General features: G+C 42.2%; 1 protein-coding gene across 2 annotated transcripts in view; it reads right to left on the minus strand.

The window, feature by feature from the left end:
• Positions 1–19,905, minus strand: part of thsd7aa (thrombospondin, type I, domain containing 7Aa) — a 214,236-nt gene that overhangs the window by 15,324 nt on the left and 179,007 nt on the right. For both annotated transcript variants that reach the window (XM_038285906.1, XM_038285905.1), the window contains exons 21-25: positions 14,367–14,512; positions 11,386–11,560; positions 9,938–10,111; positions 8,858–8,953; positions 7,343–7,425 (exon numbers count right to left, since the gene is read on the minus strand). In XM_038285906.1, coding sequence (XP_038141834.1) covers positions 7,343–7,425; positions 8,858–8,953; positions 9,938–10,111; positions 11,386–11,560; positions 14,367–14,512 — 674 coding nt within the window. The remainder of the gene's footprint in view (positions 1–7,342; positions 7,426–8,857; positions 8,954–9,937; positions 10,112–11,385; positions 11,561–14,366; positions 14,513–19,905) is intronic.

Consider the following 19,905-nt stretch of genomic DNA (forward strand, 5'->3'; position numbering starts at 1 on the left):
GGGGGTCGTTTGGCTTCTTTTGTTTGCCTGTAATGCCCCATACCTGTCTATGTCTCTGAAAGGGGGTCGTTAAAGGGCTACTCTATAAAGCAACTCAACACTATTTCTGACATTTTGAATTGAAAAACGTTTCCTGGAAACACTGGAAACAAAGTCCAGTGGATTGTTTTTAACCTTTTTGGAATGATTATGACCTGGATGACTGAGAATCTCCACTGGCAGACAGAATAACATTACAATTCTAAACCCTGGGTTATAGGAAACAGACATTTAGTAAGTGGAAATTACAATTAGCTTTAAACTGTTTCCATGAGGCTCTTTTGAAAGTTTCAGTCAAAGTCACTTTAGCCTCAGAGTGAAAACCGACTTTTAGTAGAGATGACACACATAAAGCATTGGTTTAAAATCCTGAACACACTGGTTGAAACGGCTCTTTAATCTCAGATTGGATTTTCTTCCATGTCACACAGACTGTATAGAGAAGCTCAGACTAGGCAGGATTAGCAGATCTTTGCAGATTATTTTCACTTCTGTCTATTTGCTATAAACACATTAAAACAATTTCCCACATTTGACGGAATAGATTATGAAAAGTTATTTAAAAAAATAAAACCACCTGTACATTCTATAAAGCAAAGCTGCACTTAACGACACTGTGCAGCATCTAGAACCAGAACAGATAGAGAATGTTCATCTGTTAAAAACATAATGAGATCTAAAGAAAAGAAAAACGCAGCAATAATTGACGTGGGACGGTTTCTATGGTGACTGAGAGGTGATTCTCAGAGAGATCTGGGAAGTTTCTCCAAGTTTTTCTTTCTTTTTTCCATAAAGAGGCGAGAGAGATGCGCTGTAACTAGCTGCTAAGAGGATCACTACTTTATCTGTTTTCTGTCCTCCTGAACTCCTATCATGGGGAAAGTTTTCTATTTTAATGTTTCATTCATTGTTTTTGCTCCAGTCTGTCCTGCTTACTAAAAAAGGCGATGTGTGACTCCAAAATGACTCTTTCCACGTGAGATTAACAGATTTTATTTTGTATGTTCCTCCAAAGCGGATGTGTTTTACTTTGTAACCGCGTCTTTCTTGCTGTCAGACCCATGAAATTGCTGCTGAATTGCTGCGTAGTCCTACTAAAATAGACCTGGGCTCTATCTCAGTCGGAGCTACGCTGCCCCCTACAGGAAATCGTCCCCATTGACTTTTAATGAGCGCTAAACGCCACAACCTTTACGAGAGGATTTTCTTTTGGATCGAAGCAGAGCAGATAATGGTTTCCACTTGAAATGATAGTTTACTATATGTAAACCTGTTTTTTTGATTGATTGGAGAGATGTGGCGCTGCAGTCTAAGTCCGCTTCTACCCTCCTCTCTTTACTGTATGTGTGTGAGCTGACAGAGACACCCTGACATTTCTGGTTTATTGAATTCAATCATTATCCAGGGTTGGAAACTATCCTCTAAATAAAAGGTATTCAGATTCTGCATGTTAGGAATCCAGTTTGTGTGGCCTGTTTGTGTGTTTTTTACCACCAGGAGGTGCCCTGTCTTCGCTGCCCCTCCCTGCACACCTGCGGCTCGTTGGATTATTATCTGGAGGAGTATTTGAGCAGTGGGCTGTCACTACCTCGACGCCAGAGTGTTTGCCAGTTTTGGGTAATCTAGCCAAGGTGAGTTTAGCTGAGTCTAATCTAGATTTGTTTGAGTCTAACTCGGGAGGAAGCTTTCCTATGTTACTGGATACCTGGACCTTCTCTCCCCTGGAAGGATAAACCCAGTTACACTGAGCAGGGGAAAACCTCCACATGTTCCGTTCAAGTTCCCATCAGAAATCCGAGTGACAGTCCACTCCATTACTCCTCCGGGTCCTACGCTAATCAAACCTGTCTGCCCTCCAACGTGTGCACCTAACTCTGGATTCACCACACAGTCTGGATTCAAGGACTAACAAGCCCCCCCCTCAAACGTGAGTTCCAAACCACGCTAAATATCTGAGCTTCGAAGATTCCCACAGAACCTGAACTGACCATTGGACTTCCCTTCTCACTTCCAGTTCCGGGTCACCAGCTCTCTGAGTTCCAGATCCACCCCTGTAACTCCTTCAATAAACCTGTTAAACTTTTTCCGGGCTCTATGAGTGGTTTCTCTGCATGTGGCTCAGATTTGTAAAACCGAAAATGACACTGCACTGATCTTAAGCTCTTTGTTGTTTAGATATTTGCAAACAACTTAAACTGTCGTTCGTCAAGCCTTAGCAGAGTGACAGTAAAACAGCAGGATTGCGCCAGAACCTGACACAATCCGGTCTAAGTGACTTAAGTAGCATAAGGTGTTATGTGGTCATGTCAGCTATTATAAGCAGTGCCAAGCAGCAAGAGGGGATAACAGGGAAGTGCTGGCATGAGGATTAACCACAGAGTTGCTGGTCTACCGCCTGCAGGGAAACACTGCATGGGCCTCAGAACTACGGCTCTATAGAAAGAATATTTCTTAGCAGACAAGTGGAAAACATGAAGACGGCAGCTTAATAACCGGCAGGTTAGGGGAAATAAGGGACAAAAGGGAAGAGCCGATGTTTGTTGGTCCAATGAAGCAGGCGAAGGACAGAAATGATGGAAAAATGATAGAAAATCATCTATCCATCTATATTAGGGCAGAGTGATTTTTTTTCTCCCATATGCGACCTGTATCAGATCTTTTCATGACAGTGTAGTATTAAAAAAATATTCAACTATTTGCTCCAGTTAAATAAATTGGGATCACTCAGTCAGCACTTTCTTTTTATCTTGCAAAGACAGAACAGTTTATCATACAGCCCTCGGTAATCAGCCCTGTTCTGCCTGGGCAGCGTTCGGAAAGTTGTCAGAGTAGAAAACAATCTACAGACACTTTGGTTAAACAGTAACATGTTATGAATAAACCTTGAGAAAGAATCTGGCTTGTTATGGGAAGAAGTAAGCCTTGTCTACTAACACTCCTTACTCAGGCATTGTGTGGCCTTGCAGGTGAACATTTTATAGTAAATAACATAAATCAATATATGAAATAAGAGAAATCTAAATTTTGCGACCACAACAGTCTGAACAACACAGATCCAATTCTTTCCAATGCGACCGAGGCCACTTAGCTCTGTGGTCCTGAATCCGATTCGAATCCGATCTTTTCAAATGCGACCTGCACCTGTACGGCCAGGTCGCATCCATCCGACCTGAACGCCATTAATACCCGACACAGGTCACTATTCTGCATCTTGCTACAAAGAAGCAGGAAGAAAAACAAAAACCATTGCGGATGATAATGGGGAGAGTAGTCTTTATTTTCAACCCTCTTATAAAGATGGTGGTGTTAATGCACTGGCTGAGGTTGGGAAAGAAATTAAATGAAATATCACTAGATGCGCTCCAGCACTACCATCCATGTTTACATCCGTAAATACAGAGCATGTTCGCTACCTGTGACGTCATTGTTTCCTCTACCGCACATGCGGGACACTCAGAGTAGTAGCCATCCAAAATTTCCCTACTATGCTTGATGGGCCCTTGGCTGGTCCCCTACAATTCCTTTTTAAACATGAATCTTTGTACTAAAATATTCTTTCTGTCATGATTTGTGGACATTAAGATCTAAAGAGAAGTGTCATCTCCTGGTCAGACCCTGTACTTCAGTGAAAGGGAGGAGTCAGAGTAAAACAAAAAGGCACGCCCAGGAGAAGACCAGTTGCTGGAAGTTGGAGGGGATTTTGCTGGGAGTTGCAGGGAAGGAGGCTGCAATTCGGCTGGCATTTAACTAGGAAGGGCCAATTAGAATGGCTGCTACTGTAAGTTGTTTAAATGCAAGTCACATATATTTGGAAATGTGAATGACCTCACAAAAGATCGGATTTCACAAAAAAATTGGAATTGAGCATTAATGCCTGCAGTGTGAATGTAGCCTAGAGCTTTTTAAACATCCAATCATGGGGGTGTGTTGGTGTTGGGCTGCAGCTAAAAGGGAAAGATTTTGTTGAGCCCACATAAGCAGAGTTTCCCTGAAGCGCAGTTTTTTTCTCCTCTATGACTGACTTCATTTGTTAAATAGTGCTAACATTAGCATGACGGACTATCTACACTCCTGTCTCTATTCCACCAATCTCACCTGCAGTAAATTCCACATGCAGTGTCAAACATTGACTCTTTCAGAGTTATCGCAACAACTGGAGTAAGATATACACTATGTAGAGATTTAATTGAACAGTAGCTCAGAGTGGGACCAATAGGGGGTTTTCAGTGACGTCACTGGCCAGCTTCCGGTCCGCCATCTTGGGTGGCATATTATCGTATATCATATATATCATGTCGCGAATGGATAAGTACGCCAGCACGCTAGAGCCACCAGATCATGGAACATATCTGAGGAAATGTTCCGTGATCGACCATATGGACCCCTATGCCCTCCACGGTGCCTTGTTTAGCACTAATCCAGATGATTGGCCAAATGTAGAGCATGGCGACATAGTATATTACCTGGTGTTCAGTGAAAACCCTCTGCACACTCTGGAGGAAATGAGAGCGTACAAGGGTCTAGAGGCGCACAACCAGTTCACATCTGGTTGGGTACGAGATGTCCAAATAATGTACATGAAGGAAATCGCCATCATACGTGGACGGGTGAGTTTTAATAAGATGGTAAAAATGTAAACAATCCGACGCAGGGCTCGCTATGCTAGGTGGCTAACGGCCGGCGGTGCGCGAACAGTTCCAAAGCTACAAGTCCTTGGAGTCTCATGTGCAGTTTACGAATGGATGAGTTCAGGAGCTGCAGCTCATAAAGCCAGCAAACAGTGCTAACCGTTAGTGCTAACAACCACTCAGGCATGTAATGTACTTTTAACTAGCTGCTATGTGTTTCAAAGGTTTGGTTAGTAATGTTAACTGCCAAACCTCCCTAAACCCTCCGGGTTTCTCACATATTTGAGCCTTTTCCTGCTGGTTGAAATCAAGTTAAGGTGATATTAATCAAATTAAAACACGGCTGAGAGAGGGAGTCCAGTATGCGGTAGTCATAGGCAGTAGTCTGAGTAGCGGCGGCGGAGGCAGTCAACATTGAGGCCACGGAAAGTAATACGTCATGACGCCCAAGCCCTATTATTAATGTATTCTTACATGTTTTAAATGCTTGACAGTTAATTACCTGTGACAAAGTGAGCACTGCAGACTCTGGCGTATTCCAGCTTAACACCGTCCAAATCGGACCTGGATATCCGTGTCAGCCATAGGTGACGGCGTTGTTCAGATAGCTGTTTTGTTTTTTCACATTGATTCACGATTACGGCTGGTATGCGATAGAAAGAGCGTTGATCTCCACCTCCACGGGCCGTGCAACCAACAATTACACACGATTTCACCATTTTTCACTGTCAATACTGCCTAAGGCTGCCACCCAATATGGCGGACGCGCTGAGTAGTCACGTGAGCGTAACGTCACCTGAAAACCCCCTATTGCACCAGGTGGCTTTTTAGCAACTCAGCCTTTTACCTGCTGTGTCAGAGACCAGGAAGCGATGGCTAACCAGCCACGGCTAACTGCTAATGTTGCTAACGCTACATTCAGATAAATGTGCATCCATGGGAGACGGAAGGGGTGTGAAAAAGGATGGATATTAGCTCTATTTGGGTGAAAATGATGAATCTTGAATTGAAAAACAATCTAAAAAAGATAAGTAAAATAGGAGTCCTTTAGATATAAATACTGATCAGGGCTTGAAAACATTAGATTATGGGAGAGTAAGTAATCTCTTTTAGAAAAATCCTATTTTTTAATCTGAACATGTGTATTTGAGTTTGGGCAGGTGAAGGGTATAATCTCAATCCAGGGGATTGAGATTATTTTAAGACAGCCACGAATACAGAGGAGGAGGAAACCTTATGCTGAAGATGGTGTTTTATCCCAAAGGTTTGGGGGAAAATATGAAACAAGTTGAGTCGACCTTTTCCTTCAGTACTTTTATTGTTCTCTGCTTTGTTTAACACAGCAGGAGGTCGGCTGTTTGCGAACGTCTTCATGTCGTCGCACTGCTTCCAAACACCTAGCAGTCACTCAACAACTGTTTATTATTTTTCTTTATTAAATCTGGTGAAAACAAAATTAATTGAGATTAAAATTATTTTCTAGAGTGACCTCATCAATCTACTCTCGCTGTTGAGCTGAAGCCCCGCCCCTTCTTCTCTTTGCCCCATGCTTCCCCGTCTGTGTTTTGTTATTAAAGGTTCATCTTTGAAGCTGCTGGGTTTCAGCACTCAGCATTAATATGAAGGGACATTTGTTCCGTTTTTTTGGCAATCATAGACCATGTATTCTAAATGGAAATAACAAAAATGCGTATTGTAAATTGCAACAAATAAATGCAATCCAGAAATTAAGCTTTGAAAAATGTTTATCAAATTATTTTTTTTTTTCATATTATACTTTTTTCCAATGATTTTACAGATTTTACATTTTCGTTTTTCTCAAATTTCAGTTTTTCAGATTTACTTTTACAAATGTAACTTCTCAAACTGAATTTTCCAGCTCACTAAGCCTGTCTGAACGTCCGCCCTAACCCCCTAAATCCCTCCATCACTTTATAGAGCGGGGAACCGATGGTGGACTTAATAGTGAACTCAGTTAACTGTTTGGACAGATGATCACTACTTTTCACTATCCTTCGGTCACATAACTGTGCCATCTCTGTTATTTGTCACTGCCACAACAAATCCCATAATGCTTTGCAAGGAGAGCTCTCGCAAAGTATTCTGGGAGATATCTTCTCCTTTAGTGACCATAGATGATCACCACTTCTCAAGGTGCAGTGTGGGAAATATTGAGTCCACTACTTTTTCATCCACTAGACGTTCGGACACTCATTTAAAATGGCGTAACCACTATATAGTGACCTATATAGGAATTAGAGCGGGCCTTCGGAGGCAGCCATTCCCTCAAATTCTGGGGATGGGGCATTCCTCTGGAGTGAGGTGCCAGGACATGTTGCTATTGGTCTGCTGGAAGCAAATGTTTGGATGGGGCATGAAGCGAAGAGAATGTGATATTTGAAAACAACACCATGACAAAAAAGCAAGGTTACTCCAAAAAAAGTGTCATTTCTAGATTATTTTTTATTATTAATGTACGAAAAAACCTTCTGAGACATCCCAGGCCTTCTGCCTTCATGGATCTAATAATCCACGTTCTTTCTGGTCAGTATTATTTTCTGAATGTTTTGCATATGATGATTACTAAATTTTGAGGGCCACCATTCAATATACCTTCAGCTTATTTTAATTCAATAAACTGAATGTAATGACATCTTTTAATTGTTTGCATTCACCTCGGTGCACAAAGACCATGGCTTGGTACAGGGCGGGTCACAGGATCGATCTGCCATTGGCTTGACTGCTGCCAGACACCCTCCTGCAAAGCAAAAACACAAAATATAAAAATGTCATCATTCGACTTGAGCCCCCTCATCAGGAGCGCGGCTAACCACCTGCCATCAGGAGCGCGGCTAACCACCTGCCATCAGCGGCGCGGCTAACCACCTGCCATCAGGAGCGCGGCTAACCACCTGCCATCAGGGGCGGGCTAACCACCTGCAATCAGGGGCGCGGCTAACCACCTGCCATCAGCGGCGCGGCTAACCACCTGCCATCAGGGGCGCGGCTAACCACCTGCCATCAGGGGCGCGGCTAACCACCTGCCATCAGCGGCGCGGCTAACCACCTGCCATCAGGGGCGCGGCTGACCACCTGCCATCAGCGGCGCGGCTAACCACCTGCCATCAGGAGCGCGGCTAACCACCTGCCATCAGGGGCGCGGCTAACCACCTGCCATCAGGGGCGGGGCTAACCACCTGCCATCAGGGGTGGGGCTAACCACCTGCCATCAGGAGCGCGGCTAACCACCTGCCATCAGGGGCAAGGCTAACCACCTGCCATCAGGGGCGGGGCTAACCACCTGCCATCAGGGGCGGGGCTAACCACCTGCCATCAGGAGCGTGGCTAACCGCCTGCCGTCAGGGGCGGGGCTAACCACCTGCCATCAGGAGAGCGGCTAACCACCTGCCATCAGGGGCGCGGCTAACCACCTGCCTTTTAACCAGAGGGTGGCAGCAGTAATGCTCTCAGGTGGAATGTCCTAAATAATCTGACATTTTATTTTTTAGCATATTAACCATAAATTGAGGACAAAAGAGGGAACATTAACCATTCAAATGAATAAACTAACATTAAATTTATTCTATTATAAGAAGCCTCTAACAACCACCTCCCCATCAGGAATCATAAGGTCAGGAGAAAATCAAACATGTTAGAAATCCAGTCGAGTCGAGTGAAATGGAGTTCTTTCTGTAAAACTGACAGACCGTAGTAGCCATGTAAGCTCAGCCAAGTCTTTGTCCAAATACGTCGACGCCTTTTAGGGCTTTCAGCACAAAATTGCACAAATTGCCAAGGCAGCACGTTTCACTATAGTGTGCTTCATATAGTGAGCTTCATATTCCTCTTCTACTATTTGGCTTCCGGATAGACAAGTCCGAGTAGCGCCATCTCACTGCATTTCATATAGTGCATAATCTCAAGAAAAAAACTACTAAAATGCATATTTTCTTATTTTCCCGGACTACTTTGAACATGTCCTATGATGACGTCAGAGAAGCAGTATAATGAAGAAAATAAAAAAGAGATGTAGTTTAGCATTCTTTAGTGATTTAAGGATAGAAATAAGTACTTTAGTACCATAATTACATTATCAATGGCTACTTGGATGAATATCTGGTATCACATGCGCAGATGAGCTGATGGTACGGATCAGGTAGTGACACCCCCCAGTAGAAGCTAGTTCTTACCTGTGACATTCAACCCATCAGAGCGTTGGCACCATACGTGACGAGACGAGCCTCTCCATGGTCCAGTCCTCCACTTGTATTCAAAACAAGTTCCACCTGGCGACACATAACCTGATTAGCTAATTTCACCTGCATCGGTTCGCTGCTAATTCATTTAGCATTTGTTAAGTCATTTGATCTTTATGCCTGATTAACGACCCAAACTCCACGCAGGATCATTAAATCTTTAGTCAATCTTAAAGACTTTATGTTACGTGTTACAGAATCAGAGTAAAATGTATCAAACTTCTACTTTTATTCACTTCAGTTTATTTCTATAGCTCCAATTCACATCATGTCATCTCAGGTCACTTTCCAGTTCACCAGATCATCCAGTCAGATTGATTCAAAGTTTTCTTTCTAAGGAAAAACAGCTGATTGCATCGACTCATTGACTCTTCAGCAATCCCTCACACTAAGCATGCTTGTAGCGACAGTGGAGAGGAAAAACTCCCTTTGAACAGGAAGAAACCTCCAGCAGAACCAGGCTCAGTGTGAGCCTATGTGAGTGACAAAGCAAACTAATGGAAACTCTCTACAATGGATTTCTGAGCCTCTAACTGGTTTCTCCTTGTGCTCTTCTCTTTTCTGGGGTTTCCTGCTGGCTGGAGGGCGGAGCTAAGCTTAGCTGATCCCTGAGTGTCGTCCTCAGTGATCCTTCTAGCCTCCATCAGAGAATGTTTGTTGATTTCTGGATCCTCTGGTTGATCCGCTTTACAGAAGTAGCCATTCAATATTTCCCCACTTTCCTTGGCTGGTCCCCTACAATTCCTTTTTAAACATCAATCTTTGTACGAAAATAACCTTTCTGTCATGATTTGTGGACATGTTATGTTGAATGTGAAGTGTTCATGTACATTGTATATGTAAACAACTGTGAAAAAAATACTAATAAACAATTAAATGTAAAAAAAAAATGCTTTGTAGTTTTAACGTAGATCAGTCCATCGATTGGACGCTAACTTATCCCAAGTTTTCATTTCAAAAAGCTAAGTTTGATGTTTTTATTCCTGCTCTGCTGTAACAAGCGTATCCACTGACCTGTGCACGGCCGTGCCTCCAGTTCTTGTTCAGGACACTCAAGCAGGTTTTCAGGATCCTGAGCGACTACAGTTCTGGATCGGACTTGGACTGAGCCAAAACCCAGGTCATCCCCGCTCACACAGCTTAACTGGCATGGACCCCAGGCAGTCCATTCTGTCAGGTAGCATTCTCCTACGACAAGGCAAACAAACAAGGGGCAGTTTTTACAGGAAAGAAATAAAACAGCATGTTGTCATTGATGCACATTGTAAAACAGTAAGAGACCAAAATGTTGGTTTATGTCTTTCTAAGTCACCATAAACATACTTCAGTTTCTTTCTAGTAGATTTTTATAATTTGCCTGAGATTTATGAATCTAAATGAGGACAGGGGCCAAATAAAACACAACTCAGGGATCAAATTATTGTGATTGTCATCATGCTAAGATTTTTATTAATACCCAGAAAAATATTCAATACCTGAAACCATTTTTGAGATGTTTTTTTAAATGTTCTTTATATGATTAAAAACGAATTAGTTATGTTTGTTACGTTTCTCATTTTGTAATGATCCAACATTTTTCTCATGGTGGCTTTGCCTGGTCTGTTCCTGTTTGTTTGTGGCACCGTCCTAGAGAGATGCTGGCTGTGCCCTTGGCACCTTTGTTTCTAGATGTTGAAGCTTGGCCTCTTTTTCAGTGTACTCCTGTTTCTCTGACTGTGACTAACTGGATGTGCTCTCTTCATCCTCTGACATGGGAGCTGGCTCGGAGCTCGTCTGCCTGGCTGTTAGTTTCCTGGACGGGGCCGCCTGTGAAGCTGGTTGACAGTTGCCTTTTGTATCTATGCTTCTTTTTCTATGTCTGCTTCTGTCTCCTTGAACCCCAGTGGGCCTCAGCAGATGGCCGCTCACACTGAGCCTGGTTCTGCTGGAGGTTTCTTCCTGTTAAAAGAGTTTTTCCTCTCCACTGTCACACAAGCATGCTTAGTGTGAGGGATTGCTGAAGAGTCAATGAGTCGATGCAATCAGCTGGTTTTCCTTAGATAGAAAACTTTGAATCAATCTGACTGGATGATCTGGTGAACTGGAAAGTTCCTTGAGATGACATGATGTGAATTGGAGCTATAGAAAAAAACTGAATTGAATTGCTCTCAACTCATCTCTATCTATTATCTGTCTTCTCAGCTTAAGTCTAAAAACAATTCTACTGTTGAGTTGTATTTTTAATTTAATTTTGAATTAATAATTTCATTAATTTCATGTTAAATTTATCAAATATCTAAAAAGTGTGAAAGAATCTTCTGTTTGGATAAGGGCACTGAATGCACGTATTTGTCTTTATTTCAATTATGCCAGAGTAGAAATACTCACTTTGATACTTTATGTTTATTTATAGAAAAATTGTTTGATTTCAATATAAAAACAAATAAGTCAGAATGAGTTTGTTTAATGTGTGGTTAATCTACCTGGACAGGGCACGGTGCAAGGCTCCTGGAGAATAATCTGTTTATCTCCGTCCACTGAGAGCTCCACATCTCCACACAGCTCATCATCAACCAGGCTGCTGTCCTGCTGACCTGAACCGTCCGACACAAAGCAGGACACATTCCTGAAGCGCATGCCTTCCCCACACCTCGCCCCCTGATGGAAGACAGAACACAGGAACTGCTGAAAACGTTTTACACCTTGGATGGCTCATGTTATCAGAAACAGTTAGGAAAGCAGTAATGTGCAATAACTTTATTTTTTATAATCAAAAAAAGAAAGAAGATTTGGTAAAAAAAAAGCAGAGAGTACCTGATCCTGATTTATTATTAAAAGAAAGGAAGGTATTAAAAAATAAATCATCTAGGTCACATTTTATGAAAATGACTCAGAAGTTTCTGTGATGTTCTTCATTTCTTCAACACTATTATTCCCTTTCTTGAGATGATATCTTTTCTCTAAAGCAGGGAAAATAATGCCTCTTCATGTTGGTAGATACATTAATACAGAATTATTTTAAAATATTTTTCAATAGGGCTGCACTTTCACAATCATTTTTTTTTGGCCTGCCTCTAAAGTGTTGGGAACTGTTCCTCCTTGTGAGTTTCTTCCTCTTTGCCTGCTGTTTACACCTTCATCCACTAGATGGCGACTTGAGGCTGCACCTGGAGGGGCTCTCTCTGCTCACCTGTTCTTCATCACATACACTACGGTTCAAAAGTTTGGGGTCACATTGAAATGTCCTTATTTATGAAGGAAAAGCGCTGTACTTTTCAATGAAGATAACTTTAAACTAGTCTTAACTTTAAAGAAATACCCTCTATACATCACTAATGTGGTAAATGACTATTCTAGCTGCAAATGTCTGGTTTATGGTGCAATATCTACATAGGTGTATAGAGGCCCATTTCCAGCAACTATCACTCCAGTGTTCTAATGGTACAATGTGTTTGCTCATTGGCTCAGAAGGCTAATTGATGATTAGAAAACCCTTGTGCAATCATGTTCACACATCTGAAAACAGTTTAGCTCGTTACAGAAGCTACAAAACTGACCTTCCTTTGAGCAGATTGAGTTTCTGGAGCATCACATTTGTGGGGTGAATTAAAGGCTCAAAATGGCCAGAAAAAGAGAACTTTCATCTGAAACTCGACAGTCTGTTCTTGTTCTTAGAAATGAAGGCTATTCCATGCGAGAAATTGCTAAGAAATTGAAGATTTCCTACAACGGTGTGTACTACTCCCTTCAGAGGACAGCACAAACAGGCTCTAACCAGAGTAGAAAAAGAAGTGGGAGGCCGCGTTGCACAACTGAGCAAGAAGATAACTACATTAGAGTCTCTAGTTTGAGAAACAGGCGCCTCACAGGTCCCCAACTGGCATCTTCATTAAATAGTACCTGCAAAACACCAGTGTCAACATCTACAGTGAAGAGGCGGCTGCAGGATTCTGGGCTTCAGGGCAGAGTGGCAAAGAAAAAGCCAAATCTGAGACTGGCCAATAAGAGAAAAAGATTAAGATGGGCAAAAGAACACAGACATTGGACAGAGGAAGACTGGAAAAAAGTGTTGTGGACGGATGAATCCAAGTTTGAGGTTTTTGGATCACAAAGAAGAATGTTTGTGAGACGCAGAACAAATGAAAAGATGCTGAAAGAATGCCTGACGCCATCTGTTAAGCATGGTGGAGGTAATGTGATGGTCTGGGGTTGCTTTGGTGCTGGTAAGGTGGGAGATTTGTACAGGGTAAAAGGGATTCTGAATAGGGAAGGCTATCACTCCATTTTGCAACACCATGCCATCCCCAGTGGACTGCGCTTGATTGGAGCCAATTTCATCCAACAACAGGGCAATGACCCTAAACACACCTCCAAATTGTGCAAGAACTATTTAGAGCAGAAGCAGGCAGCTGGTATTCTATCGGTAATGGAGTGGCCAGCGCAGTCACCAGATCTGAACCCCATTGAGCTGTCGTGGGAGCAGCTTGACCGTATGGTACGCAAGAAGTGCCCATCCAACCAATCCAACTGGTGGCAGCTGCTTCTGGAAGCGTGGGGGGCAATTTCTCCAGATTACCTCAACAAATTAACAGCTAGAATGCCAAAGGTCTGCAATGCTGGGATTGCTGCAAATGGAGGATTCTTTGACCAAAGCAAAGTTTGATGTAAAAAAAAATCTTATTTCAAATACAAATTATTATTTCTAACCTTGTCAATGTCTTGACTCTATTTTCTATTCATTTCACAACGTATGGTGGTGAATAAGTGTGACTTTTCAGGAAAACACAAAATAGTTTGGGTGACCCCAAACTTTTGAACGGTAGTTTAATCATCCAGAGTTAAGAGGAAGCAGACTGCCAGCACCTTGTTGCCTGAGTGTTTGCCAGTTATGGTACTCTAGCCTCCCAGGGAGACACTCTCTGTGACTTTCCCTGTAGACTGCCATAAGTGATAGTATCTCATTGTCTGCCTTTTCCTCAGGGGTTTCCTCGTGACTCTGTGGATCCTCCTTTTGAAGACCTAGCTCTGAATCCTCTCTCCTCGTGATGCCGTGGGTTAATACCCACTGGTTGCCCGAGTTCCAACCTCACCTCCTCAGTTTAATCTCAAGAAGTTCCTGGATTCTCCAGCTGGCAGTCGGATTGCTTCTCTCTCCTCAATATAGAATATATAAGTCAGCCGAACAAACTAATCAGTCTGAGTGTCTGTGTTTCCCGCCACGGCGTAAAATTATCCACATCTGTTGGGCTGCTTCTCGATCTGACCTTTAACCTTTCACATTCTCTTATTTAAACTCCTAATTTCTAACTGGGTGATGTGTTATAGATTAGCATTCTGAGTAAGGGAAATGGTCCTGTATGAAAGACCAGTGATTCTTTTTTCAGTTTACTCCCCTTTTCTCTGATACTCCTTAATAAAGTCCAGACCAACACATTGCAATGAGAAAAGATGAAGAGTTTGTTACCTCTGACTTGCAGTCAGACCAGGGGCTGTATCGCCAGCTGTAGCAGGGTTTGACCAGACAAGGCTTCCATTGTTTCATCTGAGACGGACATGGCCTCCCATCACCTTGAGGGGCCTGAATTACTGTTCGTGTTCTCAACAGTTTGCCTGAAGGAGAGAATTTCAAAAGAGGAAAGCAAATTTGTGAGTCCAGTAGTGAGTTGGTGTCTATCTAAGGTCAGAAGACCACCTGGAAATCCATCCATCCATCCATCCATCCATCCATCCATCCATACATCATCCAAGATCCATCTATCCATCCCTCATCCATCCATCCATCATCCATCCATCCCTCATCCATCCATCCATCATCCATCCATCCATCCATCCCTCATCCATCCATCACTCATCCATCCATCCATCCATCCATCCATCCAACCATCAAATATCCATCCATCCATCCATCCATCCATCCATCCATCCATCCATCCAACCATCAAATATTCATCCATCCATCAAATATTCATCCATCCATCCATCCAACCATCAAATATTCATCCATCCATCCATCCAACCATCAAATATTCATCCATCCATCCATCCATCCATCCATCCATCCAACCATCAAATATCCATCCACCCATCCATCCATCCATCCAACCATCAAATATTCATCCATCCATCCATCCATCCATCCAACCATCAAATATCCATCCATCCATCCAACCATCAAATATCCATCCATCCATCCATCCATCCATCCAACCATCAAATATCCATCCATCCATCCATCCATCCAACCATCAAATATCCATCCATCCATCCATCCATCCAACCATCCATCCAACCATCAAATATCCATCCATCCATCCAAGATCCATCCATCCATCCCTCATCCATCGATCCCTCATCCATCCATCCATCCATCCATCATCCATCATCCATCCATCCAACCATCAAATATTCATCCATCCATCCATCCATCATCCATCATCCATCCATACAACCATCAAATATTCATCCATCCATCCATCCATCCAACCATCCATCCAACCATCAAATATCCATCCATCCATCCAAGATCCATCCATCCATCCCTCATCCATCGATCCCTCATCCATCCATCCATCCATCCATCCATCCATCCATCCATCCATCCATCCATCCATCCATCCATCATCCATCATCCATCCATCCAACCATCAAATATTCATCCATCCATCCATCCATCCCACCATCCATCCATAAAATATCCATCCATCCATCCAACCATCCATCCATCAAATATCCATCCATCCAAGATCCATCCATCCATCCCTCATCCATCCATCCATCCATCCATCCATCCACCCATCCAAGATCCATCCATCCATCCCTCATCCATCCATCCATCCATCCATCCATCCATCCATCCATCCATCATCCATCCAGCGGCGTAGGAAGCGGGGGGGACGGGGGGGACATGTCCCCCCCAATATAAAAGCCAGGTGGATATGTCCCCCCCAAAAATTGTACCGCAAAATATTAGATTTTGACAATTTTTTAACTATCGTGCTTTTATTTTGAAGGCGCAGCATAGCGTTACGTCACTGTACTCCCCCTCCCCTCTGTGAACTGTTGAGTGTTTGAGCACTCAGAAAGGAGGGAAACAGCGATACAGAAAGTCAGAAACTTGTTAATGAGGTAAAATGGTCTGTCGGGAATGCTGCTATGAATATTGCCTATTTATAACGTCTTGTTGTCAGTTCACTTTAGTCATCTTAGTCTTGTGGTTGAACTGTAAAGTGCCTTGAGATGACATGTGTTGTGAATTTGGCGCTATATAAATAAACTGAATTGAATTGAATTGTAGGAAGAGGATTAGGGCCACTGAAAAAAGTTAACTGATTTTTAATTTTTTGTTTAGTTTAACATGGGGGGAAAAGTCAGAAAAGTCAGAATTCTGACTTTTCTCAGAATTCTGACTTTTTTCTTCTGACTTTTTTCTCAGATTTCTGACTTTAATCTCAGAATTCTGACTTTTTTCTCAGAAATCTGACAGATGATTAATATTTCTAATCAATTTACAGTTTTTTTTTTGGTGGGGGGGGGGTGCTATACAGATATATAAAAACAAGAAGGTCTAACTAAAAAATAATCAGAATATATGTTTAGAGTAAAGATTGACTACTTGTGTTTACACAAGCACACAATTTCAAATCTGCTGAGCTTGCTGTGCAAGAAAATGTAAAATATACGTATAAAGAAATATAACAGGAAGTACTGCTAAAACATAAACTAAATGTTAAATAATGTAGATATTGGTTTAAAAAATTCTTCAGATTTGGAAATTTGGAAGGAATACATAATTTTGGAATTAATCAACAAATCTGTTAAAAAATAAAAATAAAAAAGTTGCACTTTTTAACTTGAGGAATTTGTTGAATAACTTCATAATTATGAGTTTAACTAGTTGGAGGTAATGCTACACTTCTCTGCTTCCTGTCCTGCTCATAAAAGGTAAACATTATAAACCCACCATTAATTTTCTACACTATTTGGAAAACACAACACAAATGTAATATAACAAAAGTATGTTTAACAACAAACATGTTAGCATCAAGCCATAGCCATGTCTCTTTTAGAGACTAGCTCTCTTGTTTAATGACCCTCTGCTCCTCCATTAATGAGGGGACCCCTCGGGAACGTAAAAAGTTGCCTAATTCTGTCATTTTCCACCAATGTGTCACTGGCTCTCTCAAACAACTCACATCTTTGTCAGTGAAGCTGAGTGCTCCACATCTCTGCCTTCATGGTGCCCATCTACATTAAGATCCAAAATTCTGAGAAAAAAAGTCAGAATTCTGAGATTAAAGTCAGAATTCTGAGAAAAAAAGTCTTAATTCTGAAAATAAAAGTCAGAATTCTGACTTTTTTCCCATATTAAACTGAAATAAAATGTAAAAATCACTTAATTTTTTTTTCTCCAGTGGCCCTAATCCTCTTCCGTAGTCTTGGGCTGATCACTCATCCAATATTTAACTGCTAACTTTCTCTAGACGTTTGCCACGCTAGCCAAAATGTTTTTTTTTTTTTATATATCTCATTTCAGTACAATGCCACCACCAACTTAAAGGCTGAAACAGCAGTAGGACTTACTCAGATTTTTTTAAAGAGAAACGTCAGTGTGAGTAACAGTCACCTAACACAACTTGTGTTGAAATTAGCCCGGTCTGGGCGTGCATTTTACGAGGATTTTTTATTTTTTGCATGGTTTTGATTCGCCTAAATGGACAGATGTTATACCTGCCGCGCTCCTGATCGTAAGTTAACCACAGGGAGAATTAATTCTAATTCTTAGCAGCGGCGGCCGCATTGGTCGTGCAGCGGACTGCTGCACAACCACTAATTAACCAACTAATTAACTTCTGCATCTTTATTTCCTCAAATAAACTGCTGGCTCCTCTTTTTACACTATAAACAGATTAACACAACATTGACAACTCTGTAGTTTTCTCTGTTCTGTACTGCAAATTGGAATTAAAGGCGCCATTTCTACCAAAGGTCTGGACATACTGGCCACCTGTCTAGGGTGGACCCCGCACCAGCACCTCCCGACCCCACTAAGGGACAGGGTGTACAGAAAATGGAAGGATAGATGGATTTCTACCAAAGGTTCAGAATGCGTTTTTGAACCAGATGCTTCAAAGCGCCCTGTCCATAATTCTTTAACACACTGTCAGCTCCCTCTGTCAGTCAACCTATATAAATTCATTTTTGACCATTATTGCAAGTTTGACAAAATAAAACACATCAAACTTTGCACTTGTGTGGCCTACTGAATTGTTTTGATTTTCTAGTGCGTATGCGGACACTAAATATGCCAAGGGCTGAAGCCCTTGAAAGACATCTCCCTTTGCTTAATAAAAGACTCCAGTCATTTTGTTTGGTGATATGCTCACATCTTATGAACAAATGCATTATGTTAATTTTAAATGCATTATTTTTGCAAACACATTTATAAAGGAATAAAGAAAAAGATTAAATAGCCTTTTTTAAGTAGCGTACTTAAGATATGTTTCTGTTGAATATTTACGAATCTCAGATTTCCGACATGTGTCCCCCCCAATTGTAAACATATTCCTACGCCCTTGCATCCATCCATCCATCCATCCAACCATCAAATATTCATCCATCCATCCATCCATCCATCCAACCATCCATCCATCCATCCATCCATCCATCCAACCATCCATCCAACCATCAAATATCCATCCATCCAGCCATCCAACCATCAAATATCCATCCCTCCATCCATCCAACCATCAAATATCCATCCATCCATCCATCCATCCAACCATCAAATATCCATCCATCCATCCAGCCATCCAACCATCAAATATCCATCCCTCCATCCATCCAACCATCAAATATCCATCCATCCATCCATCCATCCAGCCATCCAACCATCAAATATCCATCCCTCCATCCATCCAGCCATCCAACCATCAAATATCCATCCCTCCATCCATCCAACCATCAAATATCCATCCATCCATCCATCCATCCAACCATCCATCCAACCATCAAATATCCATCCATCCAGCCATCCAACCATCAAATATCCATCCCTCCATCCATCCAACCATCAAATATCCATCCATCCATCCATCCATCATCCAACCATCCATCCAACCATCAAATATCCATCCATCCATCCAGCCATCCAACCATCAAATATCCATCCCTCCATCCATCCAACCATCAAATATCCATCCATCCATCCATCCAACCATCCATCCAACCATCAAATATCCATCCATCCAGCCATCCAACCATCAAATATCCATCCCTCCATCCATCCAACCATCAAATATCCATCCATCCATCCATCCATCCATCCATCCAACCATCAAATATCCATCCCTCCATCCATCCAACCATCAAATATCCATCCATCCATCCATCCATCCATCCAACCATCCATCCAACCATCAAATATCCATCCATCCAGCCATCCAACCATCAAATATCCATCCCTCCATCCATCCAACCATCAAATATCCATCCATCCATCCATCCATCCATCCAACCATCCATCCAACCATCAAATATCCATCCATCCATCCAGCCATCCAACCATCAAATATCCATCCCTCCATCCATCCAACCATCAAATATCCATCCATCCATCCATCCATCCAACCATCCATCCAACCATCAAATATCCATCCATCCAGCCATCCAACCATCAAATATCCATCCCTCCATCCATCCAACCATCAAATATCCATCCATCCATCCATCCATCCATCCATCCATCCATCCAACCATCCATCCAACCATCAAATATCCATCCATCCATCCAGCCATCCAACCATCAAATATCCATCCCTCCATCCATCCAACCATCAAATATCCATCCATCCATCCATCCATCCATCCAGCCATCCAACCATCAAATATCCATCCCTCCATCCATCCAACCATCAAATATCCATCCATCCATCCATCCAACCATCCATCCATCCATCCATCCATCCATCCATCCATCCATCCATCCATCCATCCATCCATCCATC

The sequence above is a fragment of the Cyprinodon tularosa genome, unplaced genomic scaffold (genome assembly GCF_016077235.1).
Source record: "Cyprinodon tularosa strain WSP-4 unplaced genomic scaffold, ASM1607723v1 ctg217, whole genome shotgun sequence".
Taxonomy (NCBI): domain Eukaryota; kingdom Metazoa; phylum Chordata; class Actinopteri; order Cyprinodontiformes; family Cyprinodontidae; genus Cyprinodon; species Cyprinodon tularosa.